This window comes from Nerophis lumbriciformis, linkage group LG11, assembly GCF_033978685.3.
Source record: "Nerophis lumbriciformis linkage group LG11, RoL_Nlum_v2.1, whole genome shotgun sequence".
Taxonomy (NCBI): domain Eukaryota; kingdom Metazoa; phylum Chordata; class Actinopteri; order Syngnathiformes; family Syngnathidae; genus Nerophis; species Nerophis lumbriciformis.
The window spans coordinates 54,590,828-54,610,443 of NC_084558.2; the positions used below are offsets into that span (position 1 = coordinate 54,590,828).

At 40.7% G+C, this 19,616-nt stretch overlaps 2 protein-coding genes across 2 annotated transcripts in view; one reads left to right on the plus strand and one right to left on the minus strand.

Moving 5' to 3' along the window:
- The window catches only part of morn5 (MORN repeat containing 5), a 60,177-nt gene that overhangs the window by 28,902 nt on the left and 11,659 nt on the right, over positions 1-19,616 (plus strand). The window lies entirely within an intron of this gene.
- lhx6a (LIM homeobox 6a) overlaps positions 1-19,616 on the minus strand; it is a 38,279-nt gene that overhangs the window by 3,889 nt on the left and 14,774 nt on the right. The window contains exons 5-8 of the mRNA XM_061966374.1: positions 5,929-6,149; positions 3,000-3,100; positions 579-674; positions 308-497 (exon numbers count right to left, since the gene is read on the minus strand). Coding sequence (XP_061822358.1) covers positions 308-497; positions 579-674; positions 3,000-3,100; positions 5,929-6,149 — 608 coding nt within the window. The remainder of the gene's footprint in view (positions 1-307; positions 498-578; positions 675-2,999; positions 3,101-5,928; positions 6,150-19,616) is intronic.

A 19,616-nucleotide genomic window follows, 5' to 3' on the forward strand; every position in this document is an offset into this window, starting at 1 on the left:
TCGCTGCTGCCTCCATAAGGTGAGTAGTATAAGTGGTTAGTAGTAGTATACGTGGTTAGTAGTAGTAGTGTGAGTGGTTAGTAGTAATGTGAGTGGTTAGTAGTAGTGTGAGTAGTGGTTAGTAGTAATGTGAGTGGTTAGTAGTAATGTGAGTGGTTAGTAGTAGTGTGAGTAGTGGTTAGTAGTAGTATAAGTGGTTAGTAGTAATGTGAGTGGTTAGTAGTAGTGTTAGTAGTGGTTAGTAGTAATGTGAGTGGTAAGTAGTAATGTGAGTGGTTAGTAGTAGTGGTTAGTAGTGTTGACGTACTGTCGATGTAACCGTGCAGGGCGACCATCCTGGCTCTCTCGCTGCTGCCTCCATAAGGTGAGTAGTGAAGGTCGTCTGTGAGAGAGGAGGTCATCCTGGCCTGGGGGTGACCTTGAGGATGACCCTGAGGTGCACCAGCGTGCTGAGGCGTGTGCTTTTTGTGTCGCGCTCGGCAATTCTGGAACCACACCTGCGGACAGAGGTGGTGGCACTTTAGCACTTCAGCACTTCTGCCTCGTCAAAAGTCCTCAGGAGAGAAAGTTGTGGTCACCTGAATGACTCGCCTGCTCAGACCCGTCATGTCCGCCAGCTTCTGCAGCGTCTGAGCGTCTGGATTGTTGTCCTGCGAGAACTGGGCCTGCATCACCTGAACACACGTGTGTACAGCATCATGGAGCAAGTATCATGGAGCAAGTATCATGTAGCAAGTATCATGTAGCAAGTATCATGTAGCAAGTATCATGTAGCAAGTATCATGTATCATGTGTCAAGTATCATGTAGCAAGTATCATGTAGCAAGTATCATGTAGCAAGTATCATGTGTCAAGTATCATGTAGCAAGTATCATGTGTCAAGTATCATGTAGCAAGTATCATGTGTCAAGTATCATGTAGCAAGTATCATGTGTCAAGTATCATGGAGCAAGTATCATGTGTCAAGTATCTTGTGTCAAGTATCATGTAGCAAGTATCATGTAGCAAGTATCATGGAGCAAGTATCATGTGTCAAGTATCATGGAGCAAGTATCATGTGTCAAGTATCATGGAGCAAGTATCATGTGTCAAGTATCATGTGTCAAGTATCTTGTGTACAATATCATGTAGCAAGTATCATGTAGCAAGTATCATGTGTCAAGTATCATGTAGCAAGTATCATGTGTCAAGTATCATATGTCAAGTATCATGTAGCAAGTATCATGTGTCAAGTATCATGGAGCAAGTATCATGTGTCAAGTATCTTGTGTCAAGTATCTTGTGTCAAGTATCATGTAGCATGTATCATGGAGCAAGTATCATGTGTCAAGTATCATGTGTCAAGTATCTTGTGTCAAGTATCTTGTGTCAAGTATCATGTAGCATGTATCATGGAGCAAGTATCATGTGTCAAGTATCATGGAGCAAGTATCATGGAGCAAGTATCATGTGTCAAGTATCTTGTAGCAAGTATCATGTAGCAAGTATCATGTGTCAACTATCTTGTAGCAAGTGTCATGTGTCAAGTATCATGTAGCAAGTATCTTGTGTACAGTATCATGTAGTAAGTATCATGTAGCAAGTATCATGTGTCAAGTATCATGTAGCAAGTATCATGTGTCAAGTATCATGTCAAGTATCATGTAGCAAGTATCATGTGTCAAGTATCATGTAGCAAGTATCATGTGTCAAGTATCATGTGTCAAGTATCTTGTAGCAAGTATCATGTGTCAAATATCGTGTCAAGTATCTTGTGTCAAGTATCATGTAGCAAGTATCATGTGTCAAGTATCTTGTGTCAAGTATCATGTAGCAAGTATCATGTGTCAAGTATCATGTGTCAAGTATCATGTAGCAAGTATCTTGTAGCAAGTATCATGTGTCAAGTATCATGTGTCAAGTATCATGTAGCAAGTATCTTGTAGCAAGTATCATGTGTCAAGTATCATGTAGCAAGTATCATGTAGCAAGTATCATGTGTCAAGTATCATGTGTCAAGTATCATGTAGCAAGTATCATGTAGCAAGTATCATGTGTCAAGTATCATGTAGCAAGTATCATGTGTCAAGTATCATGTGTCAAGTATCATGTGTCAAGTATCATGTAGCAAGTATCTTGTAGCAAGTATCATGTGTCAAGTATCATGTAGCAAGTATCATGTAGCAAGTATCATGTGTCAAGTATCATGTGTCAAGTATCATGTGTCAAGTATCATGTGTCATGCAGCAAGTATCATGTGTCAAGTATCATGTGTCAAGTATCATGTAGCAAGTATCATGTGTCAAGTATCATGTGTCAAGTATCATGTGTCAAGTATCATGTGTCAAGTATCATGTGTCAAGTATCATGTGTCATGCAGCAAGTATCATGTGTCAAGTATCATGTAGCAAGTATCATGTGTCAAGTATCATGTGTCAAGTATCATGTGTCAAGTATCATGTGTCAAGTATCATGTGTCAAGTATCATGTGTCAAGTATCATGTGTCAAGTATCATGTGTCAAGTATCATGTGTCAAGTATCATGTGTCAAGTTTCATGTGTCAAGTATCATGTGTCAAGTATCATGTAGCAAGTATCATGTGTCAAGTATCATGTGTCAAGTATCATGTGTCAAGTATCATGTGTCAAGTATCATGTGTCAAGTATCATGTGTCAAGTATCATGTAGCAAGTATCATGTGTCAAGTATCATGTGTCAAGTATCATGTGTCAAGTATCAAGTGTCAAGTATCATGTGTCAAGTATCATGTGTCAAGTATCATGTGTCAAGTATCATGTGTCAAGTATCAAGTGTCAAGTATCATGTGTCAAGTATCATGTGTCAAGTATCATGTATAAAGTGTAAAGTATAATGTGTAAAGTGTAAGGTGTCAAGTATCATGTGTTAAGTATAAAGTGAAGTGTAATGTATAATGCGTCAACTATAAAGTGTAAAATATAATATGAAAAGTAAAATGCATAAAGTGTTAAGTATAAAGTGTGAAGTATAAAAAGTTTCACCTGAAGTTGTTCGGCAGTAAAGGAAGTTCGCGCTCGTTTGGCAGGTTTGGGCTGATTGTCTTGTTCTGTGGGGACAGCACCCTCTAGTGTCAGGCCATTTCCTGTTAAATAACACCAAACACTATCAGTACATTTCCTGTTAAATAACACCAAACACTATCAGTCCATTTCCTGTTGAATAACACCAAACACAATCAGTACATTTCCTATTAAATAACACCAAACTCTATCAGGCCATTTCCTGTTAAATAACACCAAACACTATCAGTACATTTCCTCTTAAATAACACCAAACACTATCAGTCCATTTCCTGTTGAATAACACCAAACACAATCAGTACATTTCCTATTAAATAACACCAAACTCTATCAGGCCATTTCCTGTTAAATAACACCAAACACTATCAGTACATTTCCTCTTAAATAACACCAAACACAATCAGTCCATTTCCTGTTGAATAACACCAAACACAATCAGTACATTTCCTCTTAAATAACACCAAACACTATCAGTCCATTTCCTGTTGAATAACACCAAACACAATCAGTACATTTCCTATTAAATAACACCAAACACTATCAGTCCATTTCCTGTTGAATAACACCAAACACAATCAGTCCATTTCCTATTAAATAACACCAAACACAATCAGTCCATTTCCTGTTAAATAACACCAAACACTATCAGTACATTTCCTCTTAAATAACACCAAACACAATCAGTCCATTTCCTATTAAATAACACCAAACACAATCAGTCCATTTCCTGTTAAATAACACCAAACACTATCAGTACATTTCCTGTTGAATAACACCAAACACAATCAGTCCATTTCCTGTTAAATAACACCAAACACTATCAGTACATTTCCTATTAAATAACACCAAACACTATCAGTCCATTTCCTGTTGAATAACACCAAACACAATCAGTACATTTCCTATTAAATAACACCAAACACTATCAGTCCATTTCCTGTTGAATAACACCAAACACAATCAGTCCATTTCCTATTAAATAACACCAAACACAATCAGTCCATTTCCTGTTAAATAACACCAAACACTATCAGTACATTTCCTCTTAAATAACACCAAACACAATCAGTCCATTTCCTATTAAATAACACCAAACACAATCAGTCCATTTCTTGTTAAATAACACCAAACACTATCAGTACATTTCCTGTTGAATAACACCAAACACAATCAGTCCATTTCCTATTAAATAACACCAAACACAATCAGTCCATTTCCTGTTAAATAACACCAAACAGTATCAGTCCATTTCCTATTAAATAACACCAAACTCTATCAGTACATTTCCTATTAAATAACACCAAACACAATCAGTCCATTTCCTGTTAAATAACACTAAACACAATCAGTCCATTTCCTGTTAAATAACACCAAACACAATCAGTCCATTTCCTGTTAAATAACACTAAACACAATCAGTCCATTTCCTGTTAAATAACACCAAACACTATCAGTCCATTTCCTATTAAATAACACCAAACACTATCAGTACATTTCCTATTAAATAACACTAAACACAATCAGTCCATTTCCTATTAAATAACACCAAACACAATCAGTCCATTTCCTGTAAATAACACCAAACACAATCAGTACATTTCCTGTTAAATAACACCAAACACAATCAGTCCATTTCCTGTTAAATAACACCAAACACTATCAGTCCATTTCCTATTAAATAACACCAAACTCTATCAGTACATTTCCTATTAAATAACACCAAACACAATCAGTCCATTTCCTGTTAAATAACACCAAACACAATCAGTCCATTTCCTGTTAAATAACACCAAACACAATCAGTCCATTTCCTATTAAATAGCACCAAACACTATCAGTACATTTCCTATTAAATAACACCAAACACAATCAGTCCATTTCCTGTTAAATAACACCAAACACAATCAGTCCATTTTCTGTTAAATAACACCAAACACAATCAGTCCATTTCCTATTAAATAGCACCAAACACTATCAGTCCATTTCCTATTAAATAACACCAAACTCTATCAGTACATTTCCTATTAAATAACACCAAACACAATCAGTCCATTTCCTATTAAATAACACTAAACACAATCAGTCCATTTCCTGTTATATAACACCAAACACAATCAGTCCATTTCCTATTAAATAACACTAAACATGATCAGTGACGTTACAGCACTTTGCATAAAAAAGCTTCTTTTTTTTTTTAAACAAAAAAAATGTATGTAAAATTTCAAATAAAAATTTAAAGTTAAAAAAAATGTTGGTTGCAATTTTTTGTTTTGTTTTGTTTATTAGCTCAAATATTTTTTGGTTAAAATCTTTGATTTCAGTTACAAATCTTTTCTTGGAGAATTTTATTTTTATTTGCTTACAAATCATTTTGAAAAGTAAAAATGTTCCCAATTTTTTTTTGTGGAGGAAAAAAAATTTTTGGAGTAGAAATCGTTTTTTTTTGTTACAAATCTTTCTACGGGATTTTTTGATTGTTTTCAAATATTTTTGGGTAAAAATCTTTTTTTTTTGGTTACAACTCATTTTGGGTACTAAAATGTTTGATGGTCATGGAGTCACATGACCTCATGGCCAAGTGTCCGTGCCTAATCAAGTGGCTCCTTTTCAGCTTTGCTTGCAAAAAAAAAAATGAATTGGTGGCAAAGTACGTCGCCATGGTTACACATAATGTTAGCACCTAAATGTACAAAAAGCACATTGTTGTTTCCACACGGTGCCGCGTTAAAACTGTGTTCCTAATCAAGTGGCCTTTGTTTTTTTAATCACAGTGGAACGTCAATTGACGAGGTTTTGACTTTTTATTATTGTAGCAGCGTGGTTGCTGGCATTTGTGAGGGCGCCAGAGGCACGTTCAGCTTGCCGTTGTTGTTTGCGGCGGGCTACTTACCGCTCTCGGCCGCCCGCTTGAGGTTGTCCACCATGGTGTCGTAGTGGATCCTGCACAGGACCTTCTCCTCCACCAGGCCAAACTCCTCCCCCGTGGACAGCTGGCGCTTGCAGGAGAAACAGGCGAAGCACGCCAGGTGGTAAGCGTTGCCGCGGGCGCGCCGCACCCAGTCGCTGGCGTAGATCTGCCGGCCGCAGCGGGCGCACTTGGTACCAAACCTACTGCGAGGACAGGAGGACACACACTGAGGCACCGCTTTGTCTCTTCATGATCAACACACACACACACAACTCTATACAACATGTTATTCATGATAGCCTCCACCTTTCTTCATGGAAATAAACACAAGTTTCATATAAAGTGAGATTATATATATATATATATATATATATATATATATATATATGTATGTGTGGGGGGGAAAAAATCACAAGACTATTTCATCTCTACAGGCCTGTTTCATGAGGGGGGGTTCCCTCAATCATCAGGAGATTTTAATGGGAGCATTCACATACCATGGATTATATAGGGCACAGAGTGGGTGGGTACAGGCTGGTGTAGGGGCGTGGTGATTGGCTCATGTGTTACCTAGGAGGTGTTTCCGTCTGTGGCGGCATGCTGTTACAATTTCGCTGCGCTTGTTGAGGGATGACAGGTCTGGGCGGTAAATAATAAACAGTTTTTCTTTCAAGCATAGGTTGTAGAGATGCGCGGTTTGCGGACACAACCGCGGATTCGGCGGATTATCCGCGGATCGGGCGGATGAAATTTAAATAAATAAGATTTTATCGCGACCCCAAAGGGAATAAGCGGTAGAAAATGGATGGATGGAAGATTTTATCCGCGCCGCGGGTGGGTCGGGCGGATTAATGAGATTTTTTTTTTTTTTTTTTTTTTTTTTGCGGGTGGCAGTTAAACCAATTGGTAAATATATATACATAGTTAAATGTTGTTAGCCACATACGAAAAACGAGCAGCACTCTTTGAAACAGGCAATTATTTATCAGCAGGCACCTGCAGCAGGCACCTGCAGCACGCCACATCAGAAGAAGAAAAAAAAATGGCAACACCGGCAGCAAACGTGGTGCGCGACAAACTAAAAAAGGGAATACTAAAGACCAGGGGAAAAAAAGGCCAGAAAAGTTCAGCGTGGACTCGTTTTTATGAGGTTGTAAATCAGGATGACAGCAATGCTGGCTACGTGAGTTGCAAGAGCTGCGACGCTGTGTACGTCTACGACAGTCATAAAACCGGGACATCGAACATGGTGCATCATATTTGTGCAAAACCCCGAATCTCCACAAACAGCATGAGCAGTTTCGTTCGCCGTGATCCCAGAAGGGTGCCACAGGATGTTAAAACAAGGCTTACAGATGCATGTGTGGACCTGTGCACTAATGATATGCGCCCGTTTGATATAGTCTCGGGTAAAGGGTTTCAACAAGTGGCCCAGACGCTGATTGACATAGGCGCTAAGTGCGGTGCCGTGGATGCTGGTGCCATCCTGCCCCATCGGCAAACTGTGTGTGACCGGGCAAAGCTGCAGGCTTCCACTGCTAAGCAGACACTTTCGGAGGACATCCAAAAAGCCATCAGCAACAACGGAGGTATTTCTGTAACCACCGATATGTGGACAGATGAATTTAAAAAGAGAGCATATACAGTCCTTACGTGTCACTACATCAGGGAGTGGAAGCTGGAAAATCGTATTTTGGCAACAGTGGAGTTTGACCCAACACTGAAAAAAACCAGCGAAAACCTTCATGAGCAGATAACCAGTGTACTGACGTCCTACAGAATACAACCATCTAAAGTAGTTTTTGTCAGTGACCAGGGCCCTAACATAAAAGCCGCACTCCGCTCCTACCACTGGATTCCGTGCTCCGCACATATCCTGAACACAGTGCTGAGACACACCTTCAGTAGAAAGGGTGACTCTGAGGGCATTGAAGATGTCCTGGACATGATCGATTACTGCAAAGAGCTTGTTGCATTTCTGAAAAGAACCGGTGCCGTCGGCGGCCTAAAGCACACCGTGAATCAAGAATGTGATGTGCGATGGAACAGTAAAGTCCTGATGTTGGAGTCAATCCAGAAACAATACCAAGACATCAGAGAGCTGCTACGGAGCAAAGACCAACAACATCGCCTCGATGGCATTCACCAGGATCAACTCGCACACTTGATCGAGTTTCTCACCCTTTTCAAGTCAGCAATCAGCGAGCTTGAAGGAGAACATCACCCAACCGTTCAGATGGTTCTGCTTTGGTTTTTCAAGCTGAAAAAACACTGTGAGCCCACGTTTGGAGACCCACCTTACATGAAAACTCTCCGCTCTCGCACGTCTGCTCTGCTTGATGAGAAGATGCATCCGACTGCTACTCACAAAATCGCCACTTTTCTCCACCCGAAATTTAAGTCGCTGAAAATGCTGGCAGAAGATGACAGACGAGAGGTGATCAAGCAAGTTCGAGAACTTCTTCCAGAGGAAAGCGTCTGTGTCAGTCGTGATGGAGAAGAAAACCCTGTCACCGAGCCCCAATCAGCAACAGAGCAAGGTGAGTTGATACATTGCCTGCCTGCCTGGGCTATTAAGTTTATGTTATGTGGATTGTCTGTTTTATAGATATAAAATATTAGGCTGTAATAGATTTCATCGGTCCTTTAGGTGGAGCTGATGGCGCATCACCAAAAAAGAAGAGAATTGACTTCGCAGAATGGGAGGAGGACACACCTGTGCCCGTTGATGAAGTAGACAATTATTCCTCAACAAACTTCCATCTGGAAGGATCAGCAGAGGAAAATCTACTTTCCTTTTGGGGGACACAAGGACAATCATTCCCACGACTACAACACCTTGCCAAGAGAATCTTATGCGTCCCAGCAACAAGTGCTGCAAGTGAGCGCTCCTTCAGCGCAGCAGGGCGCATTTTAGAGGCCAGGCGCTCTCGCCTGAATCCTGGCACTGTAGATGCCATTTTATTCCTACATAGTGCGAATAAAAAAAAATTGTAATTTACATACGGTTGGATATGTTAAACAAATTAGTCTACGTTACCTAGGCCAGTGGTTCTCAACCTTTGTTCAGTGATGTACCCCCTGTGAAAATGTCTTTAATTCAAGTACCCCCTAATCAGAGCAAAGCATTTTTGGTTGAAAAAAAGAGATAAAGAAGTAAAATACAGCAATATGTCATCAGTTTCTGATTTATTAAATTGTATAACAGTGCTAAATATTGCTCATTTGTTGTGGTCTTTCTTGAACTATCCATCCATCCATCCATCCATCTTCTTCCGCTTATCCGAGGTCGGGTCGCGGGGGCAGCAGCCTAAGCAGGGAAGCCCAGACTTCCCTCTCCCCAGCCACTTCGTCCATCTCTTCCTGTGGGACCCCGAGGCGTTCCCAGGCCAGCCGGGAGACATAGTCTTCCCAAGGTGTCCTGGGTCTTCCCCGTGGCCTCCTACCGGTCGGACGTGCCCTAAACACCTCCCTAGGGAGGCGTTCGGGTGGCATCCTGACCAGATGCCCGAACCACCTCATCTGGCTCCTCTCCATGTGGAGGAGCAGCGGCTTTACTTTGAGCTCCCCCCGGATGACAGAGCTTCTCACCCTATCTCTAAGGGAGAGACTCACCACCCGGCGGAGGAAACTCATTTCGGCCGCTTGTACCCGTGATCTTGTCCTTTCGGTCATAACCCAAAGCTCTTGGAAAAAAATAACTAAAAATAACTAAAAACTTGTTGAAAAATAAACAAGTGATTCAATTATAAATAAAGATTTCTACACATAGAAGTAATCATCAACTTAAAGTGCCGTCTTTGGGGATTGTAATAGAGTTCCATCTGGATTCATAAACTTAATTCTAAACATTTCTTCACAAAAAAAGAAATCTTTAACATCAATATTTATGGAACATGTCCACAAAAAATCTAGCTGTCAACACTGAATATTGCATTGTTGCATTGTAATGAATGGAATAGCCTACTTGATTTGATGTTCAGTTTATGAACTTACATTCATATTTTGTTGAAGTATTATTCAATAAATATATTTATAAAGGATTTTTGAATTGTTGCTATTTTTAGAATATTTTTAAAATATCTCACGTACCCCTTGGCATACCTTCAAGTACCCCCAGGGGTACGTGTACCCCCATTTGAGAACCACTGACCTAGGCTATACCAAATAAGCCCATGTCTGACCTACAGGGGCGCCGAAAAGGGGGGGTAAAGGAGACGGATTCTAGGGGCCCATGATGGAGGGGGGCCCAGAGAGGCCCTTAATGATGATGAAATTATAATACAGAAAAAATAATGACACTGTGTTGGGGGCCCTGTAAAGATTCTTTTCATGGGGCCCAAAAGCCCTAGCGGCGCCCCTGCTAACCTATATTGAGTTCGGTCAGCTAAATAATTTTGATGGTTACGTGTTGTTTGGGCGCACTACAATGCAAAGGAATTAAGGCAATTGCGTTGTTTATTGTGGGGTTTTTTCTATTGGAGATATACTACTATGTGTGAATAATTATTTGGCCTCGCTTTCAAGTGAAGCGCATCTCCGATTGGCGACAATGTAAGGATATTTAGCCTGCTTTGTTTGTCGCGACCGTCTATATTTTCATTATAATTCAAGATTGATGATAAAGTGCAGTCTGATGGGTTTGATTTCCCCCCTTCAGCTATTTGCCTTGGCCAATAAGTTGCAGGTAATTTATTATTATTATTTATTTAATTTATTTTTGTTTAAATAGAGATGACATACATATGTTATTGTATAATTTAAATTTGTGCGCGTGATTGACGTGATTGGTGCAAGAGAACAAAGGACTTCTTTCATTTAAGGTTTGTGATAAACCATCAAACTCATTCGTTAAAAGGACTCTATAGTAATATAAAGCGAATTTTTCTGGACATTATCATGCAAGAAAAGTTTATTTTTGGGACCGCGATCACCGCGTAATGATTTTTAAAGGTTGCATTACAAACATTTAACTGTTAGCATGTGATCAGCCAGTGCGATTGGAAGTCCATGCTCAATTATTGCCTCCGTAAATAAAACTTCGGCATTTATCACATCCAAAGAATCTGTTTGGGCGACGAAAAACGTTGAAAGTTTTCCACTTGTATCGCTAGCAACGGCATTAGACCTGTGTTTTTTTGTCCCAACGTGGTCTTTTACATGGCTAATTCCTCCGTGTCCGATCGAAAAATCTTGTCTGCACAAGGTGCAATTCGCGTAGTTTTCACCCTTTTTTTTTAATTAATGAAAAACCGTATTTTTTATCACTGCACCCGTAACCCGGAATAGGTTGATGAAAACCGTACGAATTACGGGAAAACCGGAGTAGTTGGCAGGTGCCTCAGTAATGCCTTGCATCGTCTATATTAGATATAACGGGCGGGTGCGGGCGGATGGCGGGCAGATGCAGTTCTATTCAAACGTTACATCGGGTGGATGGCGGATGGATTGACGACTTTCTGATGCGGTTGCGGATGAAATATTTGCCTATCCGCGCATCTCTAATAGGTTGCATCTTTTATTACCACTATTGTAAGGTGTGCTGGATGCAAGAATTTGCCATGTTATTGAATATTCAACATTATTGTCTTTGAGGTCCCAAATGTGTTTGCTGAGTTCTGTGGTATTCCGCAGGTTTTGGTTCCTGAAAGAAGCCTTGTGATTGTTCCATCTGGTTTTGAACTCTCCCTCGGTTAATCCTACATATGTGTCGGATGTGTTAATGTCCTTGCGTGTTACCTTAGATTGGTAGACAACTGATGTTTGTAAGCACCCCCCGTTGAGAGGGCAATCAGGTTTCTTTCGACAGTTGCAACCTTTGTTGGTTTTGGAGTCGCTCTGTCCGGGGGCCGACGACTCATTTGCAATTGTTTTGTTGTGGTTTGAGATGATTTGTCGTATATTGTTCATACAGCTGTAGCTCAATTTAATGTTGTTCTTGTTGAATACTTTTCTTAGGGTGTTGTCTTTGGGAAAGTGTTTGTCAATCAGATTGAGGAATTTGTGTCCAATGTTAGTTGAGACGTTTTTGCTGTATGGGGGGTTGTACCAGATGATGTCGTTTCGTTTTCTGTTCTTTTTCGGTTGGTTTCCTGGCGTGGGTTCATAGGTGAGGGTGAAATTGTATCCGCTTTCATCAAGGGCTTTTTGGTACGGGGGGGGGTTGCTTGGTCAAATTCAGCTTTGCTAGATGACAGCATCGATAGCCTTTTATTAATTCCGGTAGGTATTCTTTTCGTGGTGGTGGGTGGGTGGTTGCTGTCATGGTGCACGTATTGGAGTGTTGTGTTGGGTTTCGTGAATGGTTGGTAGCTGTTATTTCTCAGGTTGAAAGTGACGTCAAGGAAGTTGACGGTTTGCTTGTTGGCTTCAATCGTGATCCGTAGGCCGTTCTCTTTGAAAATTTGGCATATGCGCTTCTTGGTATTCTCGCTGCTCCTTGGCGAGTTCACACGTTTCTGCTCCGTCAAAACTTCCCACTGACAGAGCAGAAACGTGTGAACTCGTTGGGAGTTTCCTCCTCTCCCAGCTCGCCAGCCTCAATCTGAACCTTGGTATTTACCGTGATGACGGACTGGCAGTGTGTCGCGCCTCGCCAAGGAGCAGCGAGAATACCAAGAAGCGCATATGCCAAATTTTCAAAGAGAACGGCCTACGGATCACGATTGAAGCCAACAAGCAAACCGTCAACTTCCTTGACGTCACTTTCAACCTGAGAAATAACAGCTACCAACCATTCACGAAACCCAACACAACACTCCAATACGTGCACCATGACAGCAACCACCCACCCACCACCACGAAAAGAATACCTACCGGAATTAATAAAAGGCTATCGATGCTGTCATCTAGCAAAGCTGAATTTGACCAAGCAACCCCCCCCCGTACCAAAAAGCCCTTGATGAAAGCGGATACAATTTCACCCTCACCTATGAACCCACGCCAGGAAACCAACCGAAAAAGAACAGAAAACGAAACGACATCATCTGGTACAACCCCCCATACAGCAAAAACGTCTCAACTAACATTGGACACAAATTCCTCAATCTGATTGACAAACACTTTCCCAAAGACAACACCCTAAGAAAAGTATTCAACAAGAACAACATTAAATTGAGCTACAGCTGTATGAACAATATACGACAAATGATCTCAAACCACAACAAAACAATTGCAAATGAGCCGTCGGCCCCCGGACAGAGCGACTCCAAAACCAACAAAAGTTGCAACTGTCGAAAGAAACCTGATTGCCCTCTCAACGGGGGGTGCTTACAAACATCAGTTGTCTACCAATCTAAGGTAACACGCAAGGACATTAACACATCCGACACATATGTAGGATTAACTGAGGGAGAGTTCAAAACCAGATGGAACAATCACAAGGCTTCTTTCAGGAACTAAAACCTGCGGAATACCACAGAACTCAGCAAACACATTTGGGACCTCAAAGACAATAATGTTGAATATTCAATAACATGGCAAATTCTTGCACCCCAAACCATCACCCAACCATGCAAATTTTGCATTTCCTTTGGAAATCGAGGTCCCAGAGTCTGGAGGAAGACAGGAGAGGCACAGGATCCACGTTGCCTGAAGTCTAGTGTAAAGTTTCCACCATCAGTGATGGTTTGGGGTGCCATGTCATCTGCTGGTGTCGGTCCACTCTGTTTCCTGAGATCCAGGGTCAACGCAGCCGTCTACCAGCAAGTTTTAGAGCACTTCATGCTTCCTGCTGCTGACCTGCTCTATGGAGATGGAAATTTCAAGTTCCAACAGGACTTGGCGCCTGCACACAGCGCAAAATCTACCCGTGCCTGGTTTACGGACCATGGTATTTCTGTTCTAAATTGGCCCGCCAACTCCCCTGACCTTAGCCCCATAGAAAATCTGTGGGGTATTGTGAAAAGGAAGATGCAGAATGCCAGACCCAAAAACGCAGAAGAGTTGAAGGCCACTATCAGAGCAACCTGGGCTCTCATAACACCTGAGCAGTGCCAGAAACTCATCCACTCCATGCCACGCCGCATTAACGCAGTAATTGAGGCAAAAGGAGCTCCAACCAAGTATTGAGTATTGTACATGCTCATATTTTTCATTTTCATACTTTTCAGTTGGCCAACATTTCTAAAAATCCCTTTTTTGTATTAGCCTTAAGTAATATTCTAATTTTGTGACACACGGAATTTTGGATTTTCATTTGTTGCCACTTCAAATCATCAAAATTAAATGAAATAAACATTTGAATGCATCAGTCTGTGTGCAATGAATAAATATAATGTACAAGTTACACCTTTTGAATGCAATTACTGAAATAAATCAAGTTTTTCAAAATATTCTAATTTACTGGCTTTTACCTGTATATATATATGAAATACTTGACTTGGTGAATTCTAGCTCTAAATATACTCCTCCCCTCTTAACCACGCCCCCAACCACGCCCCCTGCACCCACCCCCCGCCCCCCGAAATTGGAGGTCTCAAGGTTGGCAAGTATGTTGTTTACAATCATGGCCACCAGCAGTGAGAGCGATTCGGACCGAGAAAGCGACGATTTCCCCATTAATTTGTACGAGGATGAAAGATTGGTGGATGAGGAAAGTGAGAGTGAAGGACTAGAGGGCAGTGGGAAGATGCTGTGAGAGGGGGGTGGGACCTGATATTCAGCTGGGAATGACTAAAACAGTAAATAAACACAATATACTCTATTAGCCACAACACAACCAGGCTTATATTTAATATGCCACAAATGAATCCCGCATAACAAACACCATCCATATAACCCGCCAATACAACTCAAACACCCGCACAACACACTCAATCCCACAGCCCAAAGTACCGTTCACCTCCCCAAAGTTCATACAGCACATATATTTCACCAAAATTACGTACGTGACATGCACATAGCGGCACGCACGTACGGGCAAGCGATCAAATGTTTGTAAGCGTACTCACGGTACCGCGTCTGCGCATCCAACTCAAAGTCCTCCCGGTAAGAGTCTCTGTTGTCCCGGTTCTCCACAGGCCAATGGTAGCTTGACTGTCATCTTCCGGGAATGTAAACAATGAAACAACCGGCTGTGTTTGTGTTGCTGCAGCCGGCCCGCAATACACCGCTTCCCACCTACAGCTTTCTTCTTTGCCGTCTCCATTGTTCATTGAACAAATTGCAAAAGATTCACCAACACAGATGTCCAGAATACTGTGGAGTTTTGCGATGAAAACAGACGACTTAATAGCTGGCCACCACGCTGTCCCAAAATGTCCTCCACAATCCGTGACGTCACGCGCTGACGTCATCATACCGAGACGTTTTCAGCAGGATATTTCGCGCAAAATTTAAAATTGCACTTTAGTAAGCATGTGTTGCAATGTTAAGATTTCATCATTGATATAGAAACTATCAGACTGCGTGGTCGCTAGTAGTGGCTTTCAGTAGGCCTTTAATGGGAGCTTTGGAAGAAAAAAAAAAGAAGTAACTAAATAGTTACTTTTCACAGTAACGCATTACTTTTTGGTGTAAGTAACTGAGTTACTTTTGAAATTAAGTAACTAGTAATTGTAACTAGTTACTGGTTTTCAGTAACTAACCCAACACTGATCCTGTCTCTGGCTTTTGCTCTCCCTCTCTCTGTGCCTTCCCCGTTCCCGGTTTTTCTTAAACTGTTCAACAATTTGCTCAGGCATTTGTTGACAAAGTGGTGACCCTCGCCCCGTCCTTGTTTGTGAAAGACTGAGCATTTCATGCAATCTACTTTTATACCCAATCATGGCACCCACCTGTTCCCAATTAGCCTGCACACCTGTGGGATGTTCCAAATAAGTGTTTGATGAGCATTCCTCAACTTTATCAGTATTTATTGCCACCTTTCCCAACTTCTTTGTCACGTGTTGCTGCCATCAAATTCTAAAGTTAATGATTATTTGCAAAAAAATAAAATAAAGTTTATGAGTTTGAACATCAAATATGTTAAAGTTACTGATAAAGTTGAGGAATGCTCATCAAAGACTTATTTGGAACATCCCACAGGTGTGCAGGCTAATTGGGAACAGGTGGGTGCCATGATTGGGTATAAAAGTAGATTCCATGAAATGCTCAGTCATTCACAAACAAGGATGGGGCGAGGGTCACCACTTTGTCAACAAATGCCTGAGCAAATTGTTGAACAGTTTAAGAAAAACCTTTCTCAAGCAGCTATTGCAAGGAATTTAGGGATTTCACCATCTACGCTCCGTAATATCATCAAAGGGTTCAGAGAATCTGGAGAAATCACTGCACGTAAGCAGCTAAGCCCGTGACTTTCGATCCCTCAGGCTGTACTGCATCAACAAGCGAAATCAGTGTGTAAAGGATATCACCACATGGGCTTAGGAACACTTCAGAAACCCACTGTCAGTAACTACAGTTGGTCGCTACATCTGTAAGTGCAAGTTAAAAGTCTCCTATGCAAGGCGAAAACCGTTTATCAACAACACCCAGAAACGCCGTCGGCTTTGCTGGGCCCGAGCTCATCTAAGATGGACTGATACAAAGTGGAAAAGTGTTCTGTGGTCTGACGAGTCCACATTTCAAATTGTTTTTGGAAACTGTGGACCAAAGAGGAAAAGAAGCATGGGGATTGTTCTAGGGTGAAAGTGTAAAAGGCAGCATGTGTGATGGTATGGGGGTGTATTAGTGGCCAAGACATGGGTAACTTACACATCTGTGAAGGCACCATTAATGCTGAAAGGTACATACAGCTTTTGGAGCAACATATGTTGCCATCCAAGCAACGTTACCATGGACGCCCCTGCTTATTTCATCAAGACAAAGCCAAGCCACGTGTTACATCAACGTGGCTTCATAGTAAAAGAGTGCGGGTACTAGACTGGCCTGCCTGTAGTCCAGACCTGTCTCCCATTGAAAATGTGAAGCCTAAAATAGCACAACGGAGACCCCCGGACTGTTGAACAACTTAAGCTGTACATCAAGCAAGAATGGCAAAGAATTCCACTTCAAAAATGTGTCTCCTCAGTTCCCAAACCTTTACTGAGTGTTGTTAAAAGGAAAGGCCATGTAACACAGTGGTGAACATGCCCTTTCACAACTTCTTTGTCACGTGTTGCAGCCATGAAATTCTAAGTTAATTATTATTTGCAAAAAAAAAAAAAATGTTTATGAGTTTGAACATGAAATATGTTGTCTTTGTAGCATATTCAACTGAATATGGCTTGAAAAGGATTTGCAAATCATTGTATTCCGTTTATATTTACATCTAACACCATTTCCCAACTCATATGGAAACGGGGTTCGTACACACACATACATATATTTACACAAACACACACACATATGAATATGCATATTTACACACATCATACGTTGTACATCATTCATCATTTGTCTTAAATCATACATCACAAATAATACAAAGCCCAAAAGCAGTGAAGTTGTGTAAATGGTCAATAAAAAGAGAATACAACAAATTATATTCAATTGAATAGACTGCAAAGACAAGATATTTCATGTTCACACTGACAAACTTTCTTATTGTTTGCAAATATTAGCTCATTTAGAATGTGATGCCTGCAACATGTTTCACAAAAGCTGGCACAAGTGGCAAAAAAGAGTGATAAAGTTGAGGAATGCTCATCAAAGACTTATTTGGAACATCCCACAGGTGTGCAGGCTAATTGGGAACAGGTGGGTGCCATGATTGGGTATAAAAGCAGCTTCCATGAAATGCTCAGTCGTTCACAAACAAGGACGGGGGCGAGGGTCACCACTTTGTCAACAAATGCCTGAGCAAATTGTTTAAGAACAACATTTCTCAACAAGGAATTTAGGGATTTCACCATCTACGCTCCGTAATATCATCAAAAGGTTCAGAGAATGTGGAGAAATCACTGCACGTAAGCCATGATATTACGCACCTTGGATCCCTCAGGCGTCAAAAAGCCACATCGGTGTGTAAAGGATATCACCACATGGGCTCAGGAACACTTCAGAAAACCACTGTCAGTAACTACAGTCAGTCGCTACATCTGTAAGTGCAAGTTAAAACTCTACTATGCAAAGCCAAAGCCATTTATCAACAACACCCGGAAACGCCGCCGGCTTCGCTGGGCCCGAGCTCATCTAAGATGGACTGATGCAAAGTGGAAAAGTGTTCTGTGGTCTGACGAGTCCACATTTCAAATTGTTTTTGGAAACTGTGGAGCAAAGAGGAAAAGAAGCATGGGGACTGTTCTAGGGTGAAAGTGTAAAAGGCAGCATGTGTGATGGTATGGGGGTGTATTAGTGGCCAAGACATGGGTAACTTACACATCTGTGAAGGCACCATTCATGCTGAAAGGTACATACAGCTTTTGGAGCAACATATGTTGTTATCATGGACACCCCTGCTTATTTCAGCAAGACAATGCCAAGCCACGTGTTGCAACAGCGTGGCTTCATAGTAAAAGAGTGCGGGTACTAGACTGGCCTGCCTGTAGTCCAGACATTGAAAATGTGTGAAGGCTAAAATATGAGAAGGAACAACTTAAGCTGTACATCAAGCAAGAATGGGAAAGAATTCCACTTCAAAAATGTGTCTCCTCAGTTCCCAAACCTTTACTGAGTGTTGTTAAAAGGAAAGGCCATGTAACACACTGGTAAAAATGCCTTTTTTGCAATGTGTTGCTGCCATTACATTCTAAGTTCATGATTATTTGCACAAAAAAGAAGAAAGTTTGTCAGTGTGAACATGAAATATCTTGTCTTTGTAGTCTATTCAATTGAATATAAGTTGTTGTATTCTCTTTTTATTTACCATTTACACAACTTCACTGCTTCACTGCTTCTGTACATCATACATCATACATCATACATCATACATCATACATCATACATCAAACATCACACATCATACGTCCTACGTCATTCATCATTTCTCACACATCCTACGTCATACATCACATATGCCATATACATCATATGCATCATACATCATACACATCATATACATTATAAATCATATACATTATAAACAACATTCGTCATATATACATCATACGTCATATACATCATACGTCATATAAAACATACATCATATACATCAAACATCATATACATCATACATCATACGTCATATACATCATATGTCATATACATCATACGTCATATACATCATACGTCATATGCATCGTACGTCATATACACCGTACGTCATATACATCATATACATCATACGTCATATACATCATATGTCACATACATCTATGTCATATACATCATACGTCATATACATCGTACATCATATACATCATACGTCACATACATCATATACATCGTACATCATACATCATATGTCATATACATCATATGTCATACATCGTACGTCATATACATCATGTCATATACATCATGTCATATACATCAAACGTCATATACATCATACGTCATATGTCATATACATCATATGTCATATACATCATGCATCATATACATCACATACATCATATGTCATATACATCATACATCATATGTCATATACATCATATGTCATATACATCATACATCACATACATCATATGTCATATACATCATACATCATATGTCATATACATCATATGTCATATACATCATACGTCATATACATCGTACGTCATATACATCGTACGTCATATACATCATACGTCATACTCTTATACATC